General features: G+C 49.6%; 1 protein-coding gene across 1 annotated transcript; it reads right to left on the bottom strand.

Annotated features, from left to right (window-relative positions):
- Window positions 1–781: 781 nt before the first annotated feature.
- On the bottom strand, window positions 782–22,574 carry FAM167A (family with sequence similarity 167 member A). The gene is made up of 3 exons (XM_027742240.2): window positions 22,393–22,574; window positions 13,721–14,244; window positions 782–3,567 (listed from the first exon to the last, which is right to left on the bottom strand). The coding sequence occupies exons 2-3, from the start codon at window positions 14,096–14,098 to the stop codon at window positions 3,304–3,306; spliced, it is 642 nt and encodes a 213-aa protein (XP_027598041.1). The 5' UTR covers window positions 14,099–14,244; window positions 22,393–22,574; the 3' UTR covers window positions 782–3,303.
- Window positions 22,575–22,875: the final 301 nt, after the last annotated feature.

Below are 22,875 nucleotides of genomic sequence, written 5' to 3'. Positions count from 1 at the left end.
TTTGTTTTCAGCAAGGAATGGGTCTCCCTGCTGGGTGGCTGTGGACAACCCTTGAATCGATGTCCAGAAGAGTCCTGCTTCAAACTGATGGAGCAGCAACCAGTGGTGCTCCAGATGGAGGTACCACAGCTTTGATTTTTTGGTCCACATATTGGTAACATTGAAGGGCATTTTCAGGATGTACCCCAGAATTATCAACACTGATTTCCACCAGCCTTTCTCTACAGGCATTATAGGTCATTCAGGAAAGGGAATGTGGCTCTGAGCCACTTGTACAAGGAGAGGAACCAGAACTCGAGGGGATGAATCATCTCATTGCAGACAGCTGAGACATGGAGGCTCCTTTCTGGGAATTCTGTGGTGGGAGCAGTGACCTGTACTCATGTTTCTTAAGGCTGGCCCCGCATGTGGATGACTTTTTTTTTTTAAACAAAGTTCAGGAAAAATCAGACATATTTCTATTTATTTTTCCTCCCTAACCTGATATATTTTTTAAGTGACTGGACCCACTTTTCACTCAGTGGCTGAATAACACAAAACGTAAAAGAATGAGATTTTTTTTTTTTTTTGGCTTTTTTTCATGTACATTTTTGTCCAAATATGCCATAAGTGCTCCCACCTTTACTTCCTCCCACCTCCTCCATTTGCAAAGTGGAGCAAATGCTGATGGAGCCGTGTGTGGATACAAAAAGCTGCTTGGAAACCTTCCACACCTGTAATCCTTGAACACACCAGGCTGGAGCTGGAGATACAGAACACAGTGAGAGACCAGAGGCAGAAATCAATACAGACAGAGTTTTATAATTAAAAAATTGTGCATTTCAACAAACAGCTGGCAGTTATAACCATCCCCCATCCCCCTCAATGCAGAAAATACATGTCTGGAACTCAGACATCTGATATTTCTAATGCCACGTGTAATGACCTCCTCAGACTGTGCTTGTATTAACTCCTGCATTGGGCCACCAGACAAGAGCCCAAAGGCAGGTCCACCCTGTATCAACTCTATTTGACCCTATTCGACCCTAGAGAGAACCAATCCCCCTCTTCCAAGGCATTATTTTCACTAAAAACCCATCATTACTATATTTTGACTGAAAATGCCTCTGAAAATCAACATGTGGGACACAAATGGATTTATTTTTATTAAAAAAGTAAACAAAGAAGAATTTTGATGAGGTGGTTTGTTTTCATTTTTTCCAAGATGTCCATGGGGAAATAAGGCTATTTCTTTACTAGTAAACTAAATGGCACTGTGGCTGGTTGTCTTGTCCAGAGGCCAAGAACACAAACAAACCTTCACTGCCTGGGCAGCATGAGGTTCAACACCCAGGCATGATGCTGATGGACTGACTGCTGTAGACAAAGCTCCAGTGCCTAAAATTCCTCCTTCCTTAGCAGAAAGAAAAGATACTCAATGAGCTTTGAAGCGGATGGAGAGGCATCATTGAGGGGTTGTGTATTATGGGGGATAAAGGACTGGATTCAGCTCCAGAGCCCCCAGCCCCACATGGATATGAACCCCTTCGTGGTGTTAATTTATCCGTCCCATGGAGACCCGTGGAGGCACATGAATTATTTGCCTTCTCTGCATTGCCCTGAACTCCCTGTTGAACCCCAAGCCTTCAAGCCTCGTTGTATCTTTCCAGGCACGTCGGAGCCTCATTGGATTCTGGTTCACGCCACATTTTGGGACAAAGGCATGAGCCCACCCCTCAGCCTCCTGAGGGAGGCGTCCTGTGGGCTCACATGCACACATACAACAACTTACACACACACACAGCTTACAGACAGCCAGGTACAGGCACATCAACACAGCTTCCAGCTCAGCTGGGATTACACCTCCCGCTCCTCCCCAGGCCTCAGGCTGCTGCTGGGTGGGCACAGTCAGGTTTGCTCAGCCAAGAGCTCCCTGCCCAGGGAGCAGAGCTGGGCTGGAGCGATGAACAGAATGGTCTGGGTTGGAAGGGACCTTAAAGATCATCTGGTTCCAACACCCTGCCATGGGCAGGGACACCATGAGAGGGTTGAGAGATTGTACCGCTCTGACAGGAGCGGTGCCAACTCCTAAAGGCACCCACACTTGGTCTAAACACACTGTCTTGGGTGCCAGGTGTCCCAAGATTGCCACAGCAAGACTTCTTGAGTCCCTGCCCTTGCTGGGCAGCATCACAGGTCTCTTCCCTCTGTTCCACATACAGGCAGGTGTGCAGCTGTGTGCACTGAAAGGCAAGAAAATACAGCTTCCATCTTACACCCTGCTAAGCAGGGAGGGAACCCCATGGGTTTGCTGCAGGCCCAAAGCTCAGAGCAGTAATATTTCTCCCCTCAATTTTATAGTCACATTTTGAGTTCATTACCCAAAAAAAAAGTCCCTTTTCTTCTCTTGAAGTTCCTTTCTCTGATGGCTGTGTGTTGCTACGGAGGATCCAGGATTTGCTGGTGCTGCTGTTGGGGGAATTTCAGACTCGGGTGATTTCTCTGAGAGGAGATGTCTTGGGTGCATCCCTTTGTGTTGCTGCTTGTGGGGACAGCCACATAGTGTCTTGTGGACACTGCTGACAACAGGATCAGAAACCTGTTCTGCTCTGAGTATGACTTCCAGGGCACACAGGAGACTTCTGGACAGCTGGAGTCTATATAAATGTGTCCATGATCAGTCCATAATCTATAGTACAGCAAAATTGAGTCCAAAATACCCTGGAGTCAATGGAGCAAGTCAACAGACCCACTTTTCACCACTTCTTGGGGCTGCACATTGTTTAACCCACAGACCTCCTGATGGGAGGGCTCCTCTCCACTGGAAATCAGCTTCCCACCTGAAATAGCCCCATGGACCCTGTGCTTGGGCCAGCAGAAGCTGAGGGTTGATGCCCAAGAAGACATCCATGGAGGACATTTGCTGAAGAGACAGATCCAGCCTGGGAGGAGGTACAGGGGAAGAGAAAAGGGATTTGGCTCTGTGGCTGATCTTTGACCCCTCCTTTAATTTTTGGGTAACACCAACCACACTGAGCTGTGTCTTAGTTACTGTGTGGGGAAGAGAAGGAGAAGGGACTTTGCCAAGGAGCAGGCTAAGTGCACGTCTTGGGCTCAGATGCTCTCCAGGCTTCTCCCATGCAGGTCCTGTCTCCTCAACGAGCGGCTCAGTGCCCAGGTCTGCTGCTCTACCCTGCCTCCAAGACCAGCTGTGGATTCCCTGTTCGCCCCTGTTCCTTCTACTCCTCTTTGGCCTTTTTTTTTCCCAGAAAGAGCCCTGTCCCCTCTCTTTCTCCCTCATCTTCTCCCCTCCCCACACACACTTCAACACAGCGAGAACCGGCGGGAGTTGATGTTCATCTTGGTGACCCCGATGAGCTTGAGGGGCGTGGAGAGGCTGAAGGAGCTGACGAGGGGGAAGTCACAGAAGAGGTCAGCAAGCTCGTCCCGCTCCTCCAGCTCGAAGGTGGCGTCGTTGAGCATCCGCTGGTGCAGGTGACACGTCTGCTCGATCTTCAGCTTGTTGATGTCTCCACGGAGCCTCATGAGCTGCCTGGCCAGCTGCTGGTCCTGCAGGCGCATCTCTGCCTGGAACACAAGATGGAGGGTGGGGAGGGAAGAGGGGGTTGGAAAGGGAACAGCAAAACTGCACATTGTGCTGCTGTCCCTGTCAGAGGCTGCATGGAATCACTGGAAATGGGACTTGTCTAGATGCTGGAGCTGGGAGGGAGACGAGGATCTTCCAAGCCAGCAATGCATCCCAGTCAAAACCCCAAATTTTTGACAATCAAGGAAGTGTCTGCCTGCTCAGGTTTTCAAAGGCACCAGAATATAAGATATTAAGCTCTTAGAGTGTCCAAAGGAGTGCAACAAAGATGTTGAAGGGCCTTGAGGGGAAACTGTGTGAGGAGCAGCTCAGGGTACTTGTGTTCAGCTGGAGAAGAGGAGACTGAGGGGAGACCTCACTGCAGTTACAACTTCCTTGGGAGGGGAAGAGGAGGGGCAGGCGCTGAGCTCTGCTCTGTGTGACCAGGGAATGGACTCCAGGGAATGGCCTGAAGTTGGGTCAGGGGAGGGTTAGGTTGGATATTAGGAAAAAGCCCTTCCCCCAAAAAGTGGTTGGGCACTGAACAGGCTCCCCAGGGCAGTGGTCACGGCACCAAGGCTGCCAGAACTAAAGAAGTGTTTGAATGATACACTGGGACACATGATGTGACTCTTGGGGATGGTCCTGTGTAGGGCTAAGGATTGGACTGGATGATCCTTGTGGGTCCCTTCCAATCAGCACATTCTGTGACTCTGTGAAACTGGAATTAAAGCCATGCCAAGGCTGTTGGCTTGGTTATCCCTCAGCTCAGGCTTCAGAGCCTCCATCTCAACATCAAACAAAGCCCAAATTAATTTTGCTCATAAGGCAGCAGCCACAGTGAGAGGGAGCAATTAGAAGTGGAAAGGACCAATTAAAAGAATACCAAAGAACTGATCCCCAAATACTCAGCCTGAGTTTCTGGCCTGCATAAATCAGAGCTGGTTCACCACAGTCAGGAACAGGGGCCACCACACCCCCCATGGCTTATCTTATCTTGGAGATCTGAAGTGTCTCTCAGGACAGGACCCCCATGGTTTCCCACAGGAGAGAGAACAACTACCCCTGGGCTAATGATCTGAGTGTTTTGGAGACATTTTTCTCCCCTGGTACCTAACTCTGCAAGGTGGAAGATTCAGAATTGATGAAAGAGGTTTTTTATTAAAAAAAACAACCAAACAAAACAAAACAACTTATAATTAAGCAGAAGATTTGTTGCCACAGGATGCTGTGGTGGTGAAGGAAGGAGGTGAACACTTGGTGCAAGCATCAGCCTTTGTCTGGGGAGCAGAAGCAGGCAGAGCTGGAACAGAGATAATGAGAAGACAATCCCCACTTCTCACCCCGCTTCCCTCCTCACAGAAAAGCAACAAACCACAAAAGTTGCAAAGAAAAGAAGGTGATGGGAGAGAAACTGAATAGCTCTGAGCAAACCTCGTGGCTTAAATCTGTGTGACTCCTGGGAAAGAGGAGGAAACAAAACTGGAAAAACAGCCCTACATTTGCCCCAGTGTAACGTTCTGCCTCTTTCCCTGGTGTTGCCTCCACCACAGGATACAAACTGGCACTGGAAGGATCTCCTTGGCAACAAGACCCTTGATTTTGTTTTGTTTGGGGTTTTTTACCTCCCAGTATCTCCCTGGGTAAATCCTTTCCTCACTGATTTCTCAGTGCAGGAGGCGATGCCATGAGCTCACTTGCAGCTGCACCGTGGAGCTGCCCTGACCCCAAATCCATCCTTTACCTCACTCTTTGGTAGGATTCATCCTTATCAGGCATTTAGGATGAAGTTCTTCCCTGTAAAGGTGGTGAGGCATTGGGAGAGGTTGCCCAGAGAAGCTGTGGCTGCCCCATCCCTGGAAGTGTTCCAGGCCAGGTTGGATGGAGCTTGGAGCAACCTGGGCTAGTGGAAGGTGTCCCTGCCCATTTTATGATTCTATGATTCTGTGTTTCTATGATTTGGGATGCATTCCCCTTTTCTGGATTCTAACAGTATGGATGTGACCAGAACATCCCAGTTTGCCTCCAGACCTAAAAATGAGCTGTTTAATTTATGGGTACAGATGTAGCTCTAAGGGTAGGGAATAAATTATTCTGGGTCTGGTGGCTTATGCATGAAGATGGAGAAGTGAAGGGAGGAGGGAAAATTCCCCTCAAGAGTCTCCACAGGTGGCCCTGATATTTCTATGTGAGACTTTTCCGTGCCTGGGTTACTGCAAGAAGGGTGGGAATCAAAGTAGCCACAGGGTTGCTTTAGCTTGTGTCATAATCCCTCCTCCTCCAGGCAGTTGTAGAATGGTTTGGGTTGGAAAGGAGCTTAAAGATCATCTCATTCCACCCTCCTGCCAGGGGCAGGGACACCTTTCACTATCCCAGGTTGCTCCAAGCCCCATCCAACCTGGCCTGGAAGTCTTCCAGGGATTGGGCAGCCACAGCTTCTCTGGGCAACCTGTGCCAGGGCCTCACCACCCTCACAGGGATGAATTACTTCCCAGTACATAATGTAAATCCCTTCAAACCCAAACCGTTCTATGATTCTCTATCTGACACTACAGGGACATCCTGGAGGACCTTGCCTGATGCTCCCAACCAGTAACTGGACTCCAGCTGATTGAAGTCACCTTTCTACCAGTCTCTGAGTGAGTCCCTCTCTCTCTCTCAGCAAATCTCTCTGAAATTATTGGCAGGGTTGTGGCCATTCACCTTCTTCAAAAAACCCCACTATTTCCTCGCAGACCTCGTAGCCTGTGTCCCCAGCAGAGCAGTGCTACTCAGCAGGTTTTTCTCCTCCCACCTGGCTTACAATGAAAGAAAGAATAATTTTGTTGATATTTTTCCCTGTCTCACAACAAATGCTGTGACTTGAGGTTTTATCAGGAAAGCGATCATGAGTGTTATTGAACTGACCCCGGGTCACTCTTTCTTGTTGGTTTATTAAGTTACGTAAGAAATGTCAACAAATGCTTTCATTGAATGTTTTGAAGAATGTGGAATTAAAAAAGCCACTACTGCCAAAAAAAAAAAAAAAAGGTTTAAAAGAGAATTGTTGAGGCCATTGTGGAGAGGGGTGAGAGCTGGAGTTGCTGTTTTCCCTTGCAAACCAGCTTTACACTTTCTGTCCAGTTCTTGCTTTCCCTGTCTCCTGAAGAAGTTGCCTTGATTTCATGTAAGCTGGAAGACAAAGCCTTCCAGAAAATAAGGATCAGGAACAAAACCTGGCAGTGTTTGACTAAAGACATGTGGATGTGGCACTTGGGGACATGGTTTAATGGTGGGCTTGGCAGTGCTTGAGGAACGTTGGACTTGATGGTCTTAGAGGGCTTTTCCAACCTGAACGATTCCGTGACTCTATGAAAGAATAACTTGTGCTTCTTGGGAGCCTGTCTTGTCTTCCCAAGGGCTTGGAAGTTCCTTACACTGTGACAGGTTCTGTGGAGGCAGGTCCATGGGGTGACAACTGGGAAGAGGGTAGAGCACAAAAAGTGGGCTACTCTGCAGGATGTGGTTTCTCTCTTCTCACTTATCACTGGGGCTTGGCTTGAGATGCAAATATCCTGTCCTGCATTCATGGAGTTGTCCTATTAAGTCCTGCTTTGTTCAAACCCACCCAGGATATCAGCAGAATTTCATCCAGAACCCAGAAATCCTCATTCTTCTTCCCTTTCCCAGAGACTCTGCACAAACACTAAAATCATTCCATCCATCCCATGCTGAGGACCAAACAATCGCCAGAGATTATGAATGATGCCTCTTTAAAAGGAGCAGTGTCAGGTCAGCAGAGCTCCACAAAGCTTCCTGGAAATGAATAATGGAATTACAGGGGTCACATCACGGGAAACCATGGGGTTTTGGTTTACACAGTTCAGCCACAGGGCCAGTCACCACACAGTGACTCAACACACCAGTTCATCCACGTGGGACTACATGACCCCACACACTCTGCACAGTGTCCTGCAGAAACCCATGGGGAGCATCCAGCAGAAGCCAGACATTTTGCTTCCTTCCAGTCTCTCATGCCAAGGGTAGGAACAGGGTTAGGTTTGTCTTGCTCATAAAAAAACAGTTTCTTAACAAAATGTGCCTCTTTCTGCAGACCCAGCTCCAGCTGCTGGTGGGATGGACAGGATGCTGGTTTGAACTTCCCCAGGTGGGAGAGGGAAACAAACTCAGGTCCTTCCTGGCACAGAAACAACTGCCAGGCTGAAATGCAAAGCTGGACCACAGGATGTTATGAACCCAGGAAGGGTTTTCTGTTTGGATTGAGCCTCAGAGCCTCCCAGGGCTGTTTAATATGGGGGAGGGAGAGAAAGCTTTGTATGCATCCTTGCCTGTTTTCCAGCCCAAATAGCTACGAGGAGTTGCCTTCAATTTTGCCTTACTCCTATGGGTACAGAAAGGAAGACCAATAATCTTCCCATTTCCAGCAGTTCATTTTCTCCCTGCGTTGCTATGGGGGGATGTTTCAGCAGCAAGCACCTCGTGGCATTGACATGTGGAGCTCCTTGGGACCTCTTCCCAAAAGAGAAGAGCTCTCTGGATCCAGCCCCAGCCTGTGGTCCATGAAGCTCAGGGTGATGGTCTGTGGAGAAGCAGCTGCTCCCATGGGTCCAGCCCTTTTAATTTCCAAAGGATCAAAAGAAACTGAAATCTGAACTGGTCCTTTCCTGGGAGCAGCCTCTTGGATTCAAGCACAGAGAAGCACAGGCCAGTTATTAGACCCTTGCCAAGCACTTCTGAGAAGTCCAGATTGCCTGTGTTTTGGTTTGAGGCTTCTTCAAAGGTGCTCAGATGCAACCCTGTCATGGCTAATTTCAGATGCTCACGCCCTTGTGGTGCAACCCACAGCCCCAAGTGAGGTATCCCAGCTCCTTCTGCAGTGCCTGGGAGTCACACACCCTCAAAGCCCAGGAGACCTTTGCCAGCTGGCACACGCAGAGCCCGTCATGTGTCCCAAATCTCACTCTTCTTCAGTGTTGTTTACTCTGTGTTGGCTCCCTCAGAATTAATCTTCATAATACCTTTCCTGAGGGAGTTAATTACCTCTGGATTTTGTTAAATTAAGGGGTGTTAAAATGCATTCAGTGCTGGGAATTTCCCCAGTGCCAGGGGAAAAACCTGGAAGTTCAGCATCTGAGAGGGACATCTCAGTGGGGTTACATGTAGGCTTACACAGGAGAATTTCACGTGACTTCTCAGAGCTGGTTACATCTCTGCTGTGCACATAAATCACAGCCACTCCACAAAACTCAGCCTCCCTCCCAAACAGGGTGGCTGGGCCCAAGCTGGCCCCTTGGGGATGGTCCTGTTCCAGGATAACTCCCAAACTCTTCCCTGGTTTTAGCAATTTAACAGTAGAGATCACAGAATCATAGAAGGGTTTGGGTTGGAAGGGACCTTAAAGACCATCTCATTCCAACGTCCTGCCATGGGCAGGGACACCTTTTGCTATCCCAGGTTGCTCCAAGCCCCATCCAACCTGGCCTGGAACACTTCCAGGGATGGGGCAGCCACAGCTTCTCTGGGCAACCTGTGCCAGGGCCTCCCCACCCTCATAGCCAAGAATTCCTTTCCAATATCCCATCTGACCTCGCCCTCCTTCAGCTTAAGGCCAGCACTGATTTAATAATAATTAGTCAACTGATTTTCCACCAAGAGCATCAGATATTCGTGTCCCTTTTTGAGTCTTTCCAGCGTTCTGTCACACACACCTCAGATTTCTGTGCCAAACTGGTGAATTTGAGACAGGAAACTCATTTTCCTACTGGGACAAAGTTAGAAGTGTTCTAAGATGTTGCTGTTCACAGGTTTGTTCTTTAGCCATATTTAAGAGGGAAAGGATTTTGAGTGCTTGATTTTACAACTTGCAAAACCTGACAAATTTCAAAGAGGAAAGTACAGTCTGACCCCTCAGGTCCTCGAGTCTGTCACCATTCCCCTGCTAGTAATGGCTTTGCTCTCAATACTGATGAAGAACAGCCACACTTGACAGGCCAAAGGCAAACACAAGGGCAAAAAAAGAGGCAGGAGGAGCTGGGGAGGGAAGTGCTGCAGCCCTGGGGCTGTTCAGCATGCTCTGAGAGCTGCAATTTGCTCCTGCACCTCGACAGAGCCTCTCAGCACAACAACAAGAGCAGTTTGCATGTCTGGATAAATCAGCTTCCCCGAGAAGGATTCTCAGCAGGTCCCAGCTGACGTGGCTGGATGGGGCTCTGTGGGCATATGTCAGTCCTACAAACCTGGGCCAGGGCCTGACGTGCAGGATCAGGGTCTGGGACAGGCCATGTGAGGTGAAACACCAGGAAAAGCAGGTGGACAGTAAGACCTTGGGTTTGTCCTTTGCTTCACTTTTGAATGCCTAAACCTGGCTGAAGCCAAACCAGAGCAGACTCTAGAAACACAGAGGCAAATTCCTCTTCCAGTGTTAGATGATGCCTTTTGTGTGGATCGGGAATAACAACAGATTGGGCATAAGGAAATGGCCTCAAGCTGTGCCAGGGGAGGTTTACACTGGGTATTAGGAAAAATTTCTTCACCAGAAGAGTTGTCCAGCCCTGGCACAGCTGCCCAGGGCAGAGGTGGAGTCCCCATCCCTGGAGGGATTTAAAAGCTGTGTGGACGTGGCACCTGGGGACATGGGTTAATGGTGGCCTTGGCAGTGCTGGGGGATGGTTGGACTCAATGGTCTCAGAGGGCTTTTCCAACCTTAATGATTCTGTGATTCTGGTGCTTCAGATTTAACAGACAGTACTAATTTTAAAGCTGGGGACTCCTGGTCTATCAATTCAGCAGGCAACTCACCCATGTCATGGCCCTTTCTGTAGAACAATGGCCAAGGGCAAGTTTGGGTATACATATCTATCATTTTAGTATACATATTAAAATCACTTTCCTGCCTCTACTGCTTTTGACTGGGATGGAGTTAAATCCAAAACTGGGTTGTCCCATACCAATTGCCTGTTGGGAACAGTCCCCAGCATGTGCAGACTCCTGAAGCTCAAACTGCTTGGCAGGATGCTCCCTGGCACATGCCAAAACTATGCTGGGGCAATGCTGCTGAAATAACCCAGCCTGAACATGCTGTAGTTGTGCTGAGGGTTGTGGGTGATGGGGCTGCACACCCTCCATCGTTGCATTTCCTTCAGTAAGGCCATGGGCTGCTGCACTTCCTTCTAGGGTAGGAAGAATGTCCACATTTACCAGCTTTTGCCCTTTCATTGGGTGGATGAATCCTACAGACCTTAAATTGATTTCTCACGAAGGACTGTGTAGAGTGGGGGAGAATTCATCCTGAGGCAGAGGCAAATTTCACCTCAAATATGACCACTGGGTCATTTCTGGATCATCTTCAGAAAGATGCCCGGGATACTCAACATTTGCTTGAAGCAAGGCTGGGTTGTGTGGTGCCCCCAAGACTATGTTCTCATGTGTTAAATCACACCAGAAGGATTAATTGCCCCCTCAGGGTGACCTTACCCAAGGTGTGGGGTGCTGGTGACCTTCCTGGCAGCCCCAAGCAGAGGGACTGTGTGGTCTTGGCTTCTGACTTAGAGAAACGTGTAAACATAGAGATAACTATGCCACAGAATCATAGAATCATGGAATGGTTTGGGTTGGAAGGGACATTAAAGATCATCTCATTCCAACGTCCTGCCATGTGCAGGGACACCTTTCACTATCCCAGGTTGCTCCAAGGCCTGTCCAACCTGTCCTTGAACACTTCCAGGGGTGGGGCAGCCACAGCTTCTCTGGGCAACCTGTGCCAGGGCCTCACCATCCTCAGAGTCAAGAATTTCTATCCAATATCCAATTTAACTACTCTCTCTCAGTTTGAAGCCATTCCGCCTCGTCCTGTCACTCCAGACCTTCAGAAATAGCCTCTCTCCATCTTTCTTGTGGGCTCCCTTCCAGTACTGGAAAGCTGCATTTAGGTTGCCTCGAATTCTTCTCTTCTCCAGGCCGAACAATCCCATCTCTCCCAGGCTTTCCTCATAGCTGAGCTGCTCCATCCCTTTGATCATCTTTGTGCCTCCTCTGAACTTGCTCCAACAGCTCCATGTCCTTCCTGTGCTGTTGTTCCCCAGGGCTGGAGGCAGCTCTTCAGGTGGGATGTCACCTGAGGGGGCAGCGGGGCAGAATCCCCCCCTCCCCTGCTGCCCACACCGTGGGATGAGCCCAGGACATGGTTGGGTTCCTGCTATGAAACCTTCCTGATTATTTTACTATCACAACATGGGAATAAATGAAGAAAAATCCTGTCTGTGTTGGGATGTGCGGAAGCTTGTTCTTTTATTCGAAAATAAGCTGGATTTCACCCTTGAAATGTAATGTGAAATTCATCTTTTCATTCCAGCACCCTGGGATGTGATGGCCTGGTTGTGCTTTCACTGCTGGCTGGCAGCTCTTACCCACAACAGTGCCTCCAACACAGCTATTCCAGTGTGTGGTCAGGCAAATCCCTGCTCTCTCTTTTGGGGAAATTGTTCTAAATGACATGAGTCATGTCCAGATCCAGCAAAGACCAGTATAATTAAATGGTAAGAAAATGGAAAGTGAGGAACAATTAGGGTTTGCTTTGTCCTTTTTTTTTCTTTAATTTAAACTTTCAGTTTTTGACAGATGGTGGTTTAGATACCACACCCCAGTCTGAAGGGTAGAATCAGGCTCTGAGACAATTTATACTTCCAACTGAAGGGTAGAATCAGGCTCTGAGACAATTTATACTTCCAACATGGGTAGAAATTGAAATAAAAACCCAAATCTTTTAAAATCAGGGCTCTGAGAAGGAAAATCTGCTCCTTACTCTTTTTAGGCATCATAAGATTTGGGGTTTATATGAAGTGCACTGTGCATTTAAGGTGGTATGCAAGGGATGCAAGCACAGACTCAGATTCAGGTCTCTGGAGCTGAGGTTCTCCAGAGCAGGAGGAGATCATCTCAAAGCTCTTCCTAACAGTCCTGGGGTCCTGAAAGCACATCAATCACCTTCTGAAAGCCACAACCCTGAGAAACAACTCAACCACCAAACTGCAACATCCAGAACCACCTCTGTAAATAACCCCTCTAGACATCAATCCAGCTGGGAGAACGCAACAGAAAGTTGACAAATAAATATAACCTGAAGCAAAAGTTGCAGAGAAATTTTTTAAACTCCTTATTCATTGTTGTCAGGAGTTTTTCTCAAAGACTTTCAGTGCTTTTCAAAAGCAAAGTGAACATTTTCACAAGTGTTGACCACAAGTAATGTCCCAGCCCCTGTTGCAAATATTCCTGCTGAGACTCCCAGGCAAAATTCCAATCAGGCAACAGAAACAAAGCCACGTGTCATGAGTCACTTCCAGTAATTTGGGCCAAATAATAAAGATATTTCATGCTGGGGAGGAGAAGGGAAGGATCACTGAGAAGTGTATTCTTGGTGTCTGGTGGTTCCTACACTCGCAAAGAGGATTGGAACTTTCTCCAGGCCTAAAATCAGGTGCTCTGATAGGGCCCTGTCCATCTTACTGAGCTCCAGTGGCCTCCAGAAAATGATAGCATCATGGAATATCCTGAGTTGGAGGGGACCCACAGGGATCATTGAGTCCAGCTCCTGGCCCTGCACAGGACAACCCCAAAATCACATCGTGTGCCTGAGAGCATTGTCCAGATGCTTCTTGAACTCTAGCAGGCTTGGTGCCTCCATGCTTCCTCCTGGGAATTACTCCTAGGCTGTGCTGACTCCTGACTGGGTTGGGAACTGCCTGAGTCAGCACTAGTTGGTCCAGGACAAGTTGGTGCCAAAGACCATGAGAGCAACGTGACATATAAAAGATGAATTCCAGCCCCCACGTCCTGGCTCTGTGAATCCTCCTAGCACAGGTTCCTGGACAAGACAAAGTATTTTTGTCTTGTCTTTCTCTGTGAAACCACTGGTTCATAAGTACCAGATATAAACAGGGGCCAAGTCTGGGATGGGAGAATGTCCAAAATGTGCTTCTAATGAAGCAGAAGACAATGGATGATGAACCTGGAAGAGCCGGACACAGAAAATTCAATGACTGATTTTTGCTTTTTCACCTGGGGCTGAAGGCAGGTAGGAAAAAAGAGCTTCCTCATTCTTTTATATTTCTCCCCTCTTGAAAAAGTGTCCTGTCTAACAGGGAACAGGAAATCACTTACCAGTTCCTTCCTGAGCCACGTCAAAGCTTCGTCGATGCTCTCAAAGCCGCCTATTCTCCCTGAGGAAAGAGTCCCCTTGTCCTGGGCAGGGCTCCCATTGAGATGCAGCTGCACCTTCCTCAAAGGGACAGTCTCCCCCGTGGTCTTTTTGGCCTCAGTTCCCTCCTCCTCTCCCTCTCCTGCTGGCTGGGGGCTCTTCCATGCCTGCTCCTCCAGCTTCGCCTTCCACTCCAAGTAGGAAGGGCGCCTGGTCTCCAGCCTCAGCTTCTCTGTCAATGCCTTGAGGGTCCTCAGGTGGTCATCAGGAGGAGGAACACCTCCAGGGCCAGCATCCTTGCTGTCCAGCGCCTCCTCTATTTGGATTTTGGGTACAGACATCCTCTCTGGGAGTCACAAGGCATATGGGTGGGCTGGAAAGGATCAGGGGTGGGGATGGGAAACGCTCAAGGTTTGACCAGGTGTCACAGGGTGCCAAACACAGCTCCTCCTCCTGCTCAAGGACCACATCAACCTTGGATAAACACCTGGAAGAAAAACAGAGGATTGGTTTCCAGTTTGAGAAGGAAAAGGGAGTGAGAAAAGAGAGGCAGCTCTTGCTGTAGCAGAGGGAGTGAGGGTTTTGGGAGAGGCACCGTGCCAAGGTGCTGCTGGGGAGCGTTACCTCACCTCAGCTATCTGACTGCTTTTGGGGCAGGAACAGACAGGCTCTGGCTTTTGGTAAAGCTCTGGTTACCTACTTCTCTAATCTTAACTCACGGGGCCATGAAAGGGTTACCAAGGGGGCCAGGGCACATTCCCAGACCCCTCTGGGTCTGTATCACACAACCCAACACTCTCTGGAGAAAGCAGTGGATGTTGGGGTGTCTGTGCACAGGGTTTTGCTGATTTTCTGGCTGGCAAACCCACATCTTCCCACTTGGGCAAATCAGGTCCAGGCAAAGTAAGATAATCTGAAAGAGTGGAAGTTTAGATTAGATATTGGGAAGAAATTCTTCCCTGGGAGGGTGGTGAGGCACCGAGGCACAGGTTGCCCAGAGAAGCTGTGGCTGCCCCATCCCTGAACGTGTTCCAGGCCAGGTTGGATGGGGCTTGGAGCAACCTGGGATAGCAAAAGGTGTCCCTGCCCATGGCAAGGGTGTGAAATGAGATGGTCTCTAATGTCCCTTCCAACCCAAACTATTCCAGGATTTTATGAACCCAAATGTCTCTCCTGAGAATTTTAGTCAAAAGGAGAACTGGTAAAAGGGACTTATTCTTTTTTCTACCTTCAGTTTTACAGATTTATGTTTAGGTCTGGGTTTGTTAAAGATGCCAATCTGCAGCCATAGCATTCATCTCCCTCCTGACCTGCAGGCTCCAATCAGGAGCATTATCCCAGCCAGGAGTGGGAGTAAGTGGGGTGCCTGTGCTCATGGAGACTTGTGGTTTCCATCACTGGCCATGTCCAATGTGCCTACTGGGAGTGGTCTCTTGAAAACACCCCAGTGGAAGACTAGCACAGAGGAGCCAGGAGCTTCCTCTCCACTTTTCCTCCTCATGTATGGACTCAGGGAAGCTGTGCCCAAAGCCAGTCTATTTGGAGGGACCTGGAGGGACACAGGACTTAACAACTCTGCAAGAGTTGAGCTCAGGCAGCTTCCACCTTTGTTTGCCAGCAGGATCAGATAAGGGACTTTCTCAAGGTTGTATGCTCATCCAAAGCTGAGCTAGGAATAGATCCAGAGCTCTCCTTTACACCTCAAACACAAAACAAAATACTTTTTTGCCTGCCTGGTAAGATGCCCGGGAAAACCAGGATATAGGCAGCTTTCTAGAGTTACTCAGCCATTCTTTCCACTGCTATTGCCACAATGACATGTGTAACTCTGAAAGCCAGACCATAATTACACCTCTCCAACCTTTTCAGTTAGAAGATTCAATTTAAAAAAAAAAAAAAAACAAAAACAAAACACCAACAGAGAGCAAGATTTATCCCACAATTGTGTGGAGGCACACGAGCTGAACGAGGAGTTGATAATATACGCACAGACAGTCTGGGGGTGGAGAATTAGTCATGTTGTGGTCTCATTCCTGCTCCTATTTATGCTAATGAGAGTTTTACGGTGAGCAGGAGCACACACAGACACTCTGTCAGGTTGAAGCCAACAGCCCTCATGCCTGGAACAGTAACGATTTTCCTTCTTCCATTGAAAAATAGATTGTAAGGAGGGGAAAACAGTGAGCTGCCTTTGTTGGAGAGGCAGGTCTTGCACCAGCTTCTCTGCAGGGCTGAGAGCATGTAGACGAATTTACCTTGCCTCCCACTCCATCCTACCAAAATCAATAAAGGAAAACCCTTAATGACTTTAAAGATCTCACTTCTGAGTTTTTTATTCTGTCCATTGAGGTGGAGATTGCTAAGGATGGCCAAAACCAGCAGCCCAACAGTCTGATGCTGTTCCACACAACTGGGCTACTGGATTTGTTAATCCCCAGCAAACACAACATTTTTATAATAAAGCTGAGTTTTCTGAATGCCACAGCTGCAAAGCAGAGCCTCCACAAACTCTTTTGTCCTGTGTTTTCAGCATGTGTGGAGTCCTCAGGGCAGAAAAGGCCCTTGGTGTTGGAGCCCTGGGTACAGCTCAGTTAACACTCAGATCATTGAACCGTGAAAACAGGACAGCAGCTTGGAGCATCCCCTTTGTCACCACCCTGCTGTCATCTCCCCCTCCCTTTCACCACACCTCCCAGCAGCTTTGGAGGAAATTTGGGTTTTCTACTCTAAAAGCAGCATTGATTCAACCCATCCTTCACTTTCTCTCCGGTGTAACACGAAACGTCTCGTTCACTCTGTAGGGCCCCCCCCCTAAACAGGCAGCTGTGTTCCCCTGCCTGTCCAAACTCAGAAGTGACAGAAAGGAGCCACCTCTAATTTCCCATCAATATCTTGGACTTGGATCAAAGACCTGCTGTGGAAAAAGAGATCTGAAAGTGGTAATTGTGTGAAAAATGCCTTGCAGTGTGAGGCTGTAACACAAACCCTTTGCTGCCTGAGAGCTACTGAATTCCCAGGAATGAGCCTGCCTTTGGCTCCAATCCACATACTCCCAGTCTCCTGCTCCAGGCTCTGTTTCCCCCTGGGCTGGCCTGTGTGAGGGAATTGAAGTGATTAACCCTTGGTTTGTCTCATTATCACACTTGCCACAGGGTGTTCATGCCATACCTAAAGCACAGGACACATCAGCTCACTGAGACAACAAAAAAATCCCTTAATTTCTTTCTTGGGATAGATTTCCATTGGAGAAGTCAACTGATCTACCCCAAACTGTAATGCAAAGCGATCAACAGAAACCCACGTCCAGGACTGAGAAATAAGAGGCCTGATAAACTGGAAGTTTTATATTGTCTGTACCTTCCTCATCAGTCCTCTGTGCCCTGGTCAGATTTGAACACCAGGCATTCAGGAAGCAGCACTGGTTGGTGTGTCCTGGGCACAGGCACAGCCTGTGAAATTCAGGGCTGGAAATGAGGGCACAGGGTGCTTCGGAAGGTCACACGCCAGGGAAGCCAAGAGGTCCAGGAGAAGAAAGGAAAAAAGGAAGGGAAAAACACTCAGGATGAAAACAGGAGGGGGAAAAGCAGAATAAATCAATCAACCAAACTATTTTCTCTTCACTATTCCTGGTGGACTGCAGCTTAATGTAACACCACTTTTTATTGCAGAGGAACAGCAGTGATTACAGGAGTCTGTGTTAAAGTAATGCTGCTCATCTGGTGTCCAGGAAGACAGAAAAGCCTGAATATCAGACAAAGCCCCAGCTGAGAGAAGCCCTTTTTCCCACACAGCCCATGGGTGACACTTCTGACATGGGGCAAACAGGGCAGAGGTGATGGTTCAGCCTGTTAATGACCTTCAAAAAGCACTTCAGCCCCTTCATGCCTTAGTTTCCCTCTCATTGAGTAGTCAGGTTGTGTAGCTGGGCTTCATGAAAAAAGCTCTGAGGATTCCCAGAGATGTACAGAATTCACTCCTGGTGTCTTCAGACCTCATCTGGGTGACCATATTTGCACTCCAATTGGGACAGGGGCATCCTCTATGATCCATGGAGTTTGGGATGTAGTTCCCCTGATCATTTGGAGGCATATGCTCTCAAGGTTTGCACACGTGGGTCATGGAGACACTTCCTGATCCAACAAAGGAAACCCCTGGAGTAAATCCTACCTGCCAACATCACCAGTGAACTCTGCAGGTCCCAGTGGATGAAGAGGACCCTGAGCCTGAAACAGTGGGATGAAGGAATACCAAGTTGGAGCAAGAGGTGGGGGACAGTGCCTGGTGTGCATTCCCCAAGCAGGGGGAGCTGTATTTGCTTTCCTTGTTGGCACAGCAACAAGGCAGGGATGGGGTGGGCATGGCTGACTCCCCTGGAGGTCTCTGACCCCCCTGGATGTCTGCAGCAGGTTGGAAGCAGGGCAGAGAGGAGGGGATGCCATAGCAATGGAGAGGGGGTTGCCATAGCAATGGAGTAAGGGAGGACTCTGGCTGCTCAGGGTGGTGGATGGAGGCTCTTGAGCATCCTCAGGGCAGGGGAGACACAGAGGTCTCAGGAATCAGGTGAGGGAAGGACAGAACCATCTCAGTCAACACTGCAGCTCCCTGGAGCTGGTGATTCCCTTTCAGGGAGGCTGCACATCAATCATTCCTTTCTCCATGCTAGAATGACCTCACTCGGGAAAGGAGCTGCTGTGCTGTGTGTGAGCTTTGGTCAGCTGAGAGTTTCCTCACCTGGATTCCCCCCCTGCCACAGCCCCCCAGCAGCACAGGTCCATCCTGCTGCTCTGCACAGGGGTCCTACAAAGATGGAGAGCAAGTTGCTCCCCTGGCCATCCCACAGGCTCAGAAGAGAGTTGGTATCCCTGGAATGTATTATCCGGTGTTTGCCCACCCAATCCCTTTCTGTAGCACCCGAAATCTGCTCCTGCAGGAAACTGATCTGGTTCCCAAATGCCTTTTTCAGCTGTCCCAAAATGACCTTCAGATTTCCTCCCCACAGATAATCCAGCAGCATGAAGATCTGTCTGGTTCTGAAGACGGGACATACTCCAGGGTTGAAATTGGAGCTGTCAGGATCAGATGCTCCCTGCCTGCTCAGGATGGTCAGGACAGGACGGAAGGGGCTCTGCCCATGCAAGGCTGGAGGAGCCATGGCAAAGACCTCAGTGAGTGCCACTGGCCACAGTGCCCATGGAGACCTGCTGGGCACATTTATGTGGGTTGTGAGCTTGTCCCTTCCTCCATGGGCAAGATGATGGCACTGGTGTGACCAAGCTGGACAACACAAGTATGGACTGTCTGGTGACTCTGCCTTCAGACCTCCTTGCTGGGCTGCCCACGTTGGCTGTGTCCCTTCACACACACATAGATCTGACTTCCAGTCTAATATAGGACAAAGGCCCAGCGAGGAGACCAAGATTCTGTGCCCAGATTGATCCAGAATGCAATGATCATGGAAAGGTGATCACAGACCAGTGGGCTCAGATAAGGGTACAGTACCTATCTGAATGGGATCCTGGATACACCTGGATATTCCTGTTTGCCTACTGCCAGGAACAACCCCCCTGATGACCTTCCAGATAGTTTGGATGCTCCGTCAGCCCTTTGGATATGGATGTGGCATTCACAGATATATGGGGAAAGAGGAAAAAAGAGGGGCTTTCCATTCATGTATGATCTGAAGCAGAATGAGGACTTGCCCCAGAACATCCTTCTGCCCAAATGGCCTCCAGAAAGGCCTCTAGACACTGTAAGGAAGCGAGAAGGGGAGAGCAGGAGAGGCTGCAGAAAACCCATCAGCCTTACAAGAGGAGTGAAACGAGAGCTCAGAGATGACTGCCCCATCCCTGGAAGTGTCCAAAGCCAGGTTGGATAGGGTTTGGAGCAACCTGGGATAGTGGAAGGCGTCCCTGCCCATGGCAGGGGGTTGGAACAAGGTGAGCTCTAAAATCCCTTCCAATCCAAACCATTCTGTGATTCTCCAAGATTAGAGGGGACCAGTTTGCACTCCCTGCCCTAAGGCACTTCTCCTTGGCTTATTTCCAGCATCACTGGTAGAGTCAGAACCTGTTTCAATAAACACATCTGTACCTTCCTGCCTGACTACATCCCATCCCTCCTGTGTCCCCTGCACAAAATCCAGCAGGCTTCTTGCGAGGAAGCAGCACTGAGATTGCTGCCTGCTTCAGATGGACCCCTGCAGCTCCATTTTCAGACCAGCTCAACTCCCCTCAATCAGCAGGAGCTCTGTGGAAATCCTGCATGAAGAAATATTTGGCATTCCAGCAAACCAGTCTTCCAGCGAGTGGGAAGTATTTGCAAACTGGGAAGCTGGACGGGGTCAGTGCTCTCAACCCATCATCCCAAACCATGTATGATTCCTCTTAGGAGGAATGGGATTAAGCAGAACATCAAAGGCAAGTTTACAGGCTTTTGGTGAAGTCACCACGTCCACCCTCGTCATCTTCTGGTGAAATCTGTTGAGGCGAAGGGAGCCACGGATTATGGGCAAAGGTTTCTTCTCCACGCACTGCCCCAGGCTCCTTGCAGATTTTGGGATTTAATCTTGGAGGTGGCATGCCTAACCTATTCCCAGAGATGCCCCCAAAGGACTTGTGGCTTGGCACAACCAGTTATTCCCTTATTTTCCCTTCTGCCACCCCAAGCACAGCCGCGCGTTTCAGCGAGGAGAGGAGGGGACCTCTGTGCCCGTGAGACCAGGGTAATGAAAAGGGCTGGGATTCCTTGGGAACGAGCCAGGGCAGGCTGAGAAATGCTCTCTTCCCAGGAGACCAGCACAGGGAGTTATTTTTTCCCTAAATGCAGCGTGGAAGGGTGTGTTTTCAGTGAAAAAAAAAAAAACACCAACCTTTTTTTGGCTTTGCTGAGCTTCATCTGCCTGTCACTGAGTTCACCCCCTACAGGGACAAGCCCCAGGGCCAGTTCCCATCTGAGATCCCCAGGCTCCAAGGTAACGGGATCAGGGGAGCGGGGTCAGCCCCCCGGCGACCCCCTAATCCCCTTTACATGCCCCCTGTCCCATCCAATTACCCGCCTTGGCAGCTTCCCGAGCCATGATCAGACAATCTCTGTCCTTAGACCTGTCTTCTCCCAATGCTGAGTTGGGCATTTAATAGCATTTAAGATGAACTGGTTGCAAACAGACCCCCCTCCCCTCTCCGCAGAATCTGAGGCTGCTTATTTTTATTTTGGGGGGTTTTTTTGTTGTGTTTGTTGTTTATTTTTTTTTCTCCTGCAGTGTCTCTGCTACATTTTGCAAACACCTAATGGCTATGGGCTGTTGCAAGCTCAGAGCCCAGGAGAAGCTGGATTTCTCCCGTTCTCCTTTATTTTTGTGTTGTATATGTTCCCACGAAGGATGGGAGGGATCTGTAATGGGCATTTGAAAGCAGAAGAGACCTGAGATGCAAATAACAGCAACAGCTCCCGTATGCTGAAATGATGGCTGGCACAGAGGAAACCCACAGCAGCCAGAACAGGCTTGCTCCCGCTGGAAAGTGGGGAATTCCTCGGATACAGGGGATGAGCAGACAAAGCCAAAGGAATCAGCTGGACACAGGTCCTGGCTGGAAGCAAGGAACTTGCTTTTCATCCATTTCACTCCCCTCCACTGAGGACCCTGATGCAGGAAAGCTTCTAAGGGTGCAGCAGTATGGAATAACACAGGGAGCATCACAGGAAAACAGGGAGGGGTGTCCGTAGGGAGGGAGAGGTGACAGCCTGCACGGACCGGGGAGGGTCCAGGCTGTAGGATGGGGATGGTGTGGGTGCCTGGGTGAACACCACACCAGGGAATTTTGGCTGGGCTTGCACAAACGCTCGCGTTGGGAGGGGTGTGGGCTGCTGCTATTATTTTAGCAATTAGCCCCGAGCTGTTAGAAAGGGTTCTGAAGAAGTTCTGGCTGGTTTGTTGCCTTTTTTTTTTTCTCCCCTTCGGTGTAAACCTGAGCTGCAAGGGCCAGACCTGAGCAGGTGGAAACCTGCTCTGCTCAGCACACAGTGCCTGCTTCAAAAATCCAAGGTAGCTACGCCCTGCGAGGCCACCGCGCTCATCCCACCATGTCTGCACTGCACAACCCTCCGAGCCTTCCCAGGGCTCCTGCAAATCCCAGGGAGGGGGCAGAGGGAGCAACAGGTGATCGTCCCGAAACCTGGCCAGGCTCTTCCCTCTTACACCTCATCCAGTGTAGAAAAATCCTCCTGGAGGGGCTGAGTAGCCCCACACCACCCCCAGCTGAGAGCAAAATCCACGAATCTCCTCGGAAAGAAGGACTGAATCCCAGCCTGTCCCAGTCAATGGGGAGCAGCCGTACTGGCCATCTCCAGGGAATCTCGGCAGGCAGGAGATGGTGGATGGGGGGACAGTGCAAGCCCCCAGCCCCACCACATCACTGCCAGTGTGACAGACCCCAGCACTGAACTTCACGGTGGGGTCTCCATAGCCCCCCCGGGACCTGCTCCCTGCTGCTGCCCCTTTCCATGGGGCTCAAACAGCCAGGGCATCTCCTCCAGCCCCGGGCATCTCTCCCACAGCCCCCGTCCCGAGGGCAGGGGGTGTCCCCGGGCTGGTTGTGTCCCCCCACCACGGCCAAGCCAACACGAGCAACAAACTTACCGGGGCCGGGCTCAGAGGGAGGATCGCACGGACATCTTGGCTCCCTCCTTCCACCTCGGGGCTCCAACTTGGGGTTTGCAGAGCGGTGTCACCAGTGCCTTCAGGAGTCTGTCTCATCCTCCTCTCTGTCTCGCTTCAGAAATCCGTGTGTGCTGTGGTTGGTGGTTTTTTTTTTTTTTTTTTTTTTTCAAATTTAAGGGTCTTTTTTTTTTTTTTCAGCGGTTGCGTCAGGCCTGTTGCCTGGAGACAGGCGAGCTATTCTAGTTTGAGCTTTTCAGTCCAGATTTCCTCTCTCTCTCTCTTTCATTCATACCACCGAGCCCTGAACCTACCTCCCACCAAGCAATAACCCTGGAGAGACCTGAAAGGGAGGAGCTGCACAGCCTGGGTCCTAAACATCCTCCGGTACCCAGGCGAGGAGGAGGAGCAGAGATACCTTGGGCGTGGGTAACAGGGATGAAGTGGTCCAGCGGAAAGCAGGGA

Source organism: Pipra filicauda, unplaced genomic scaffold (assembly GCF_003945595.2).
Source record: "Pipra filicauda isolate LSUMZ 115617 unplaced genomic scaffold, ASM394559v2 scaffold24_size8852520_pilon, whole genome shotgun sequence".
In the NCBI taxonomy this organism is placed as follows: domain Eukaryota; kingdom Metazoa; phylum Chordata; class Aves; order Passeriformes; family Pipridae; genus Pipra; species Pipra filicauda.
Note: the sequence above shows the minus strand (reverse complement) of the source record. Positions and strands in the feature narration are given on the sequence as shown.

Coding starts and splice junctions, on each gene's coding strand:
- FAM167A (XM_027742240.2), bottom strand. CDS start 14,098: ATGTCTGTACCCAAAATCCAAATAGAGGAGGCGCTGGACAGCAAGGAT. Junction 3,568..13,720: donor CGTGGCTCAGGAAGGAACTG/GTAAGTGATTTC, acceptor CTTGTGTTCCAG/GCAGAGATGCGCCTGCAGGA.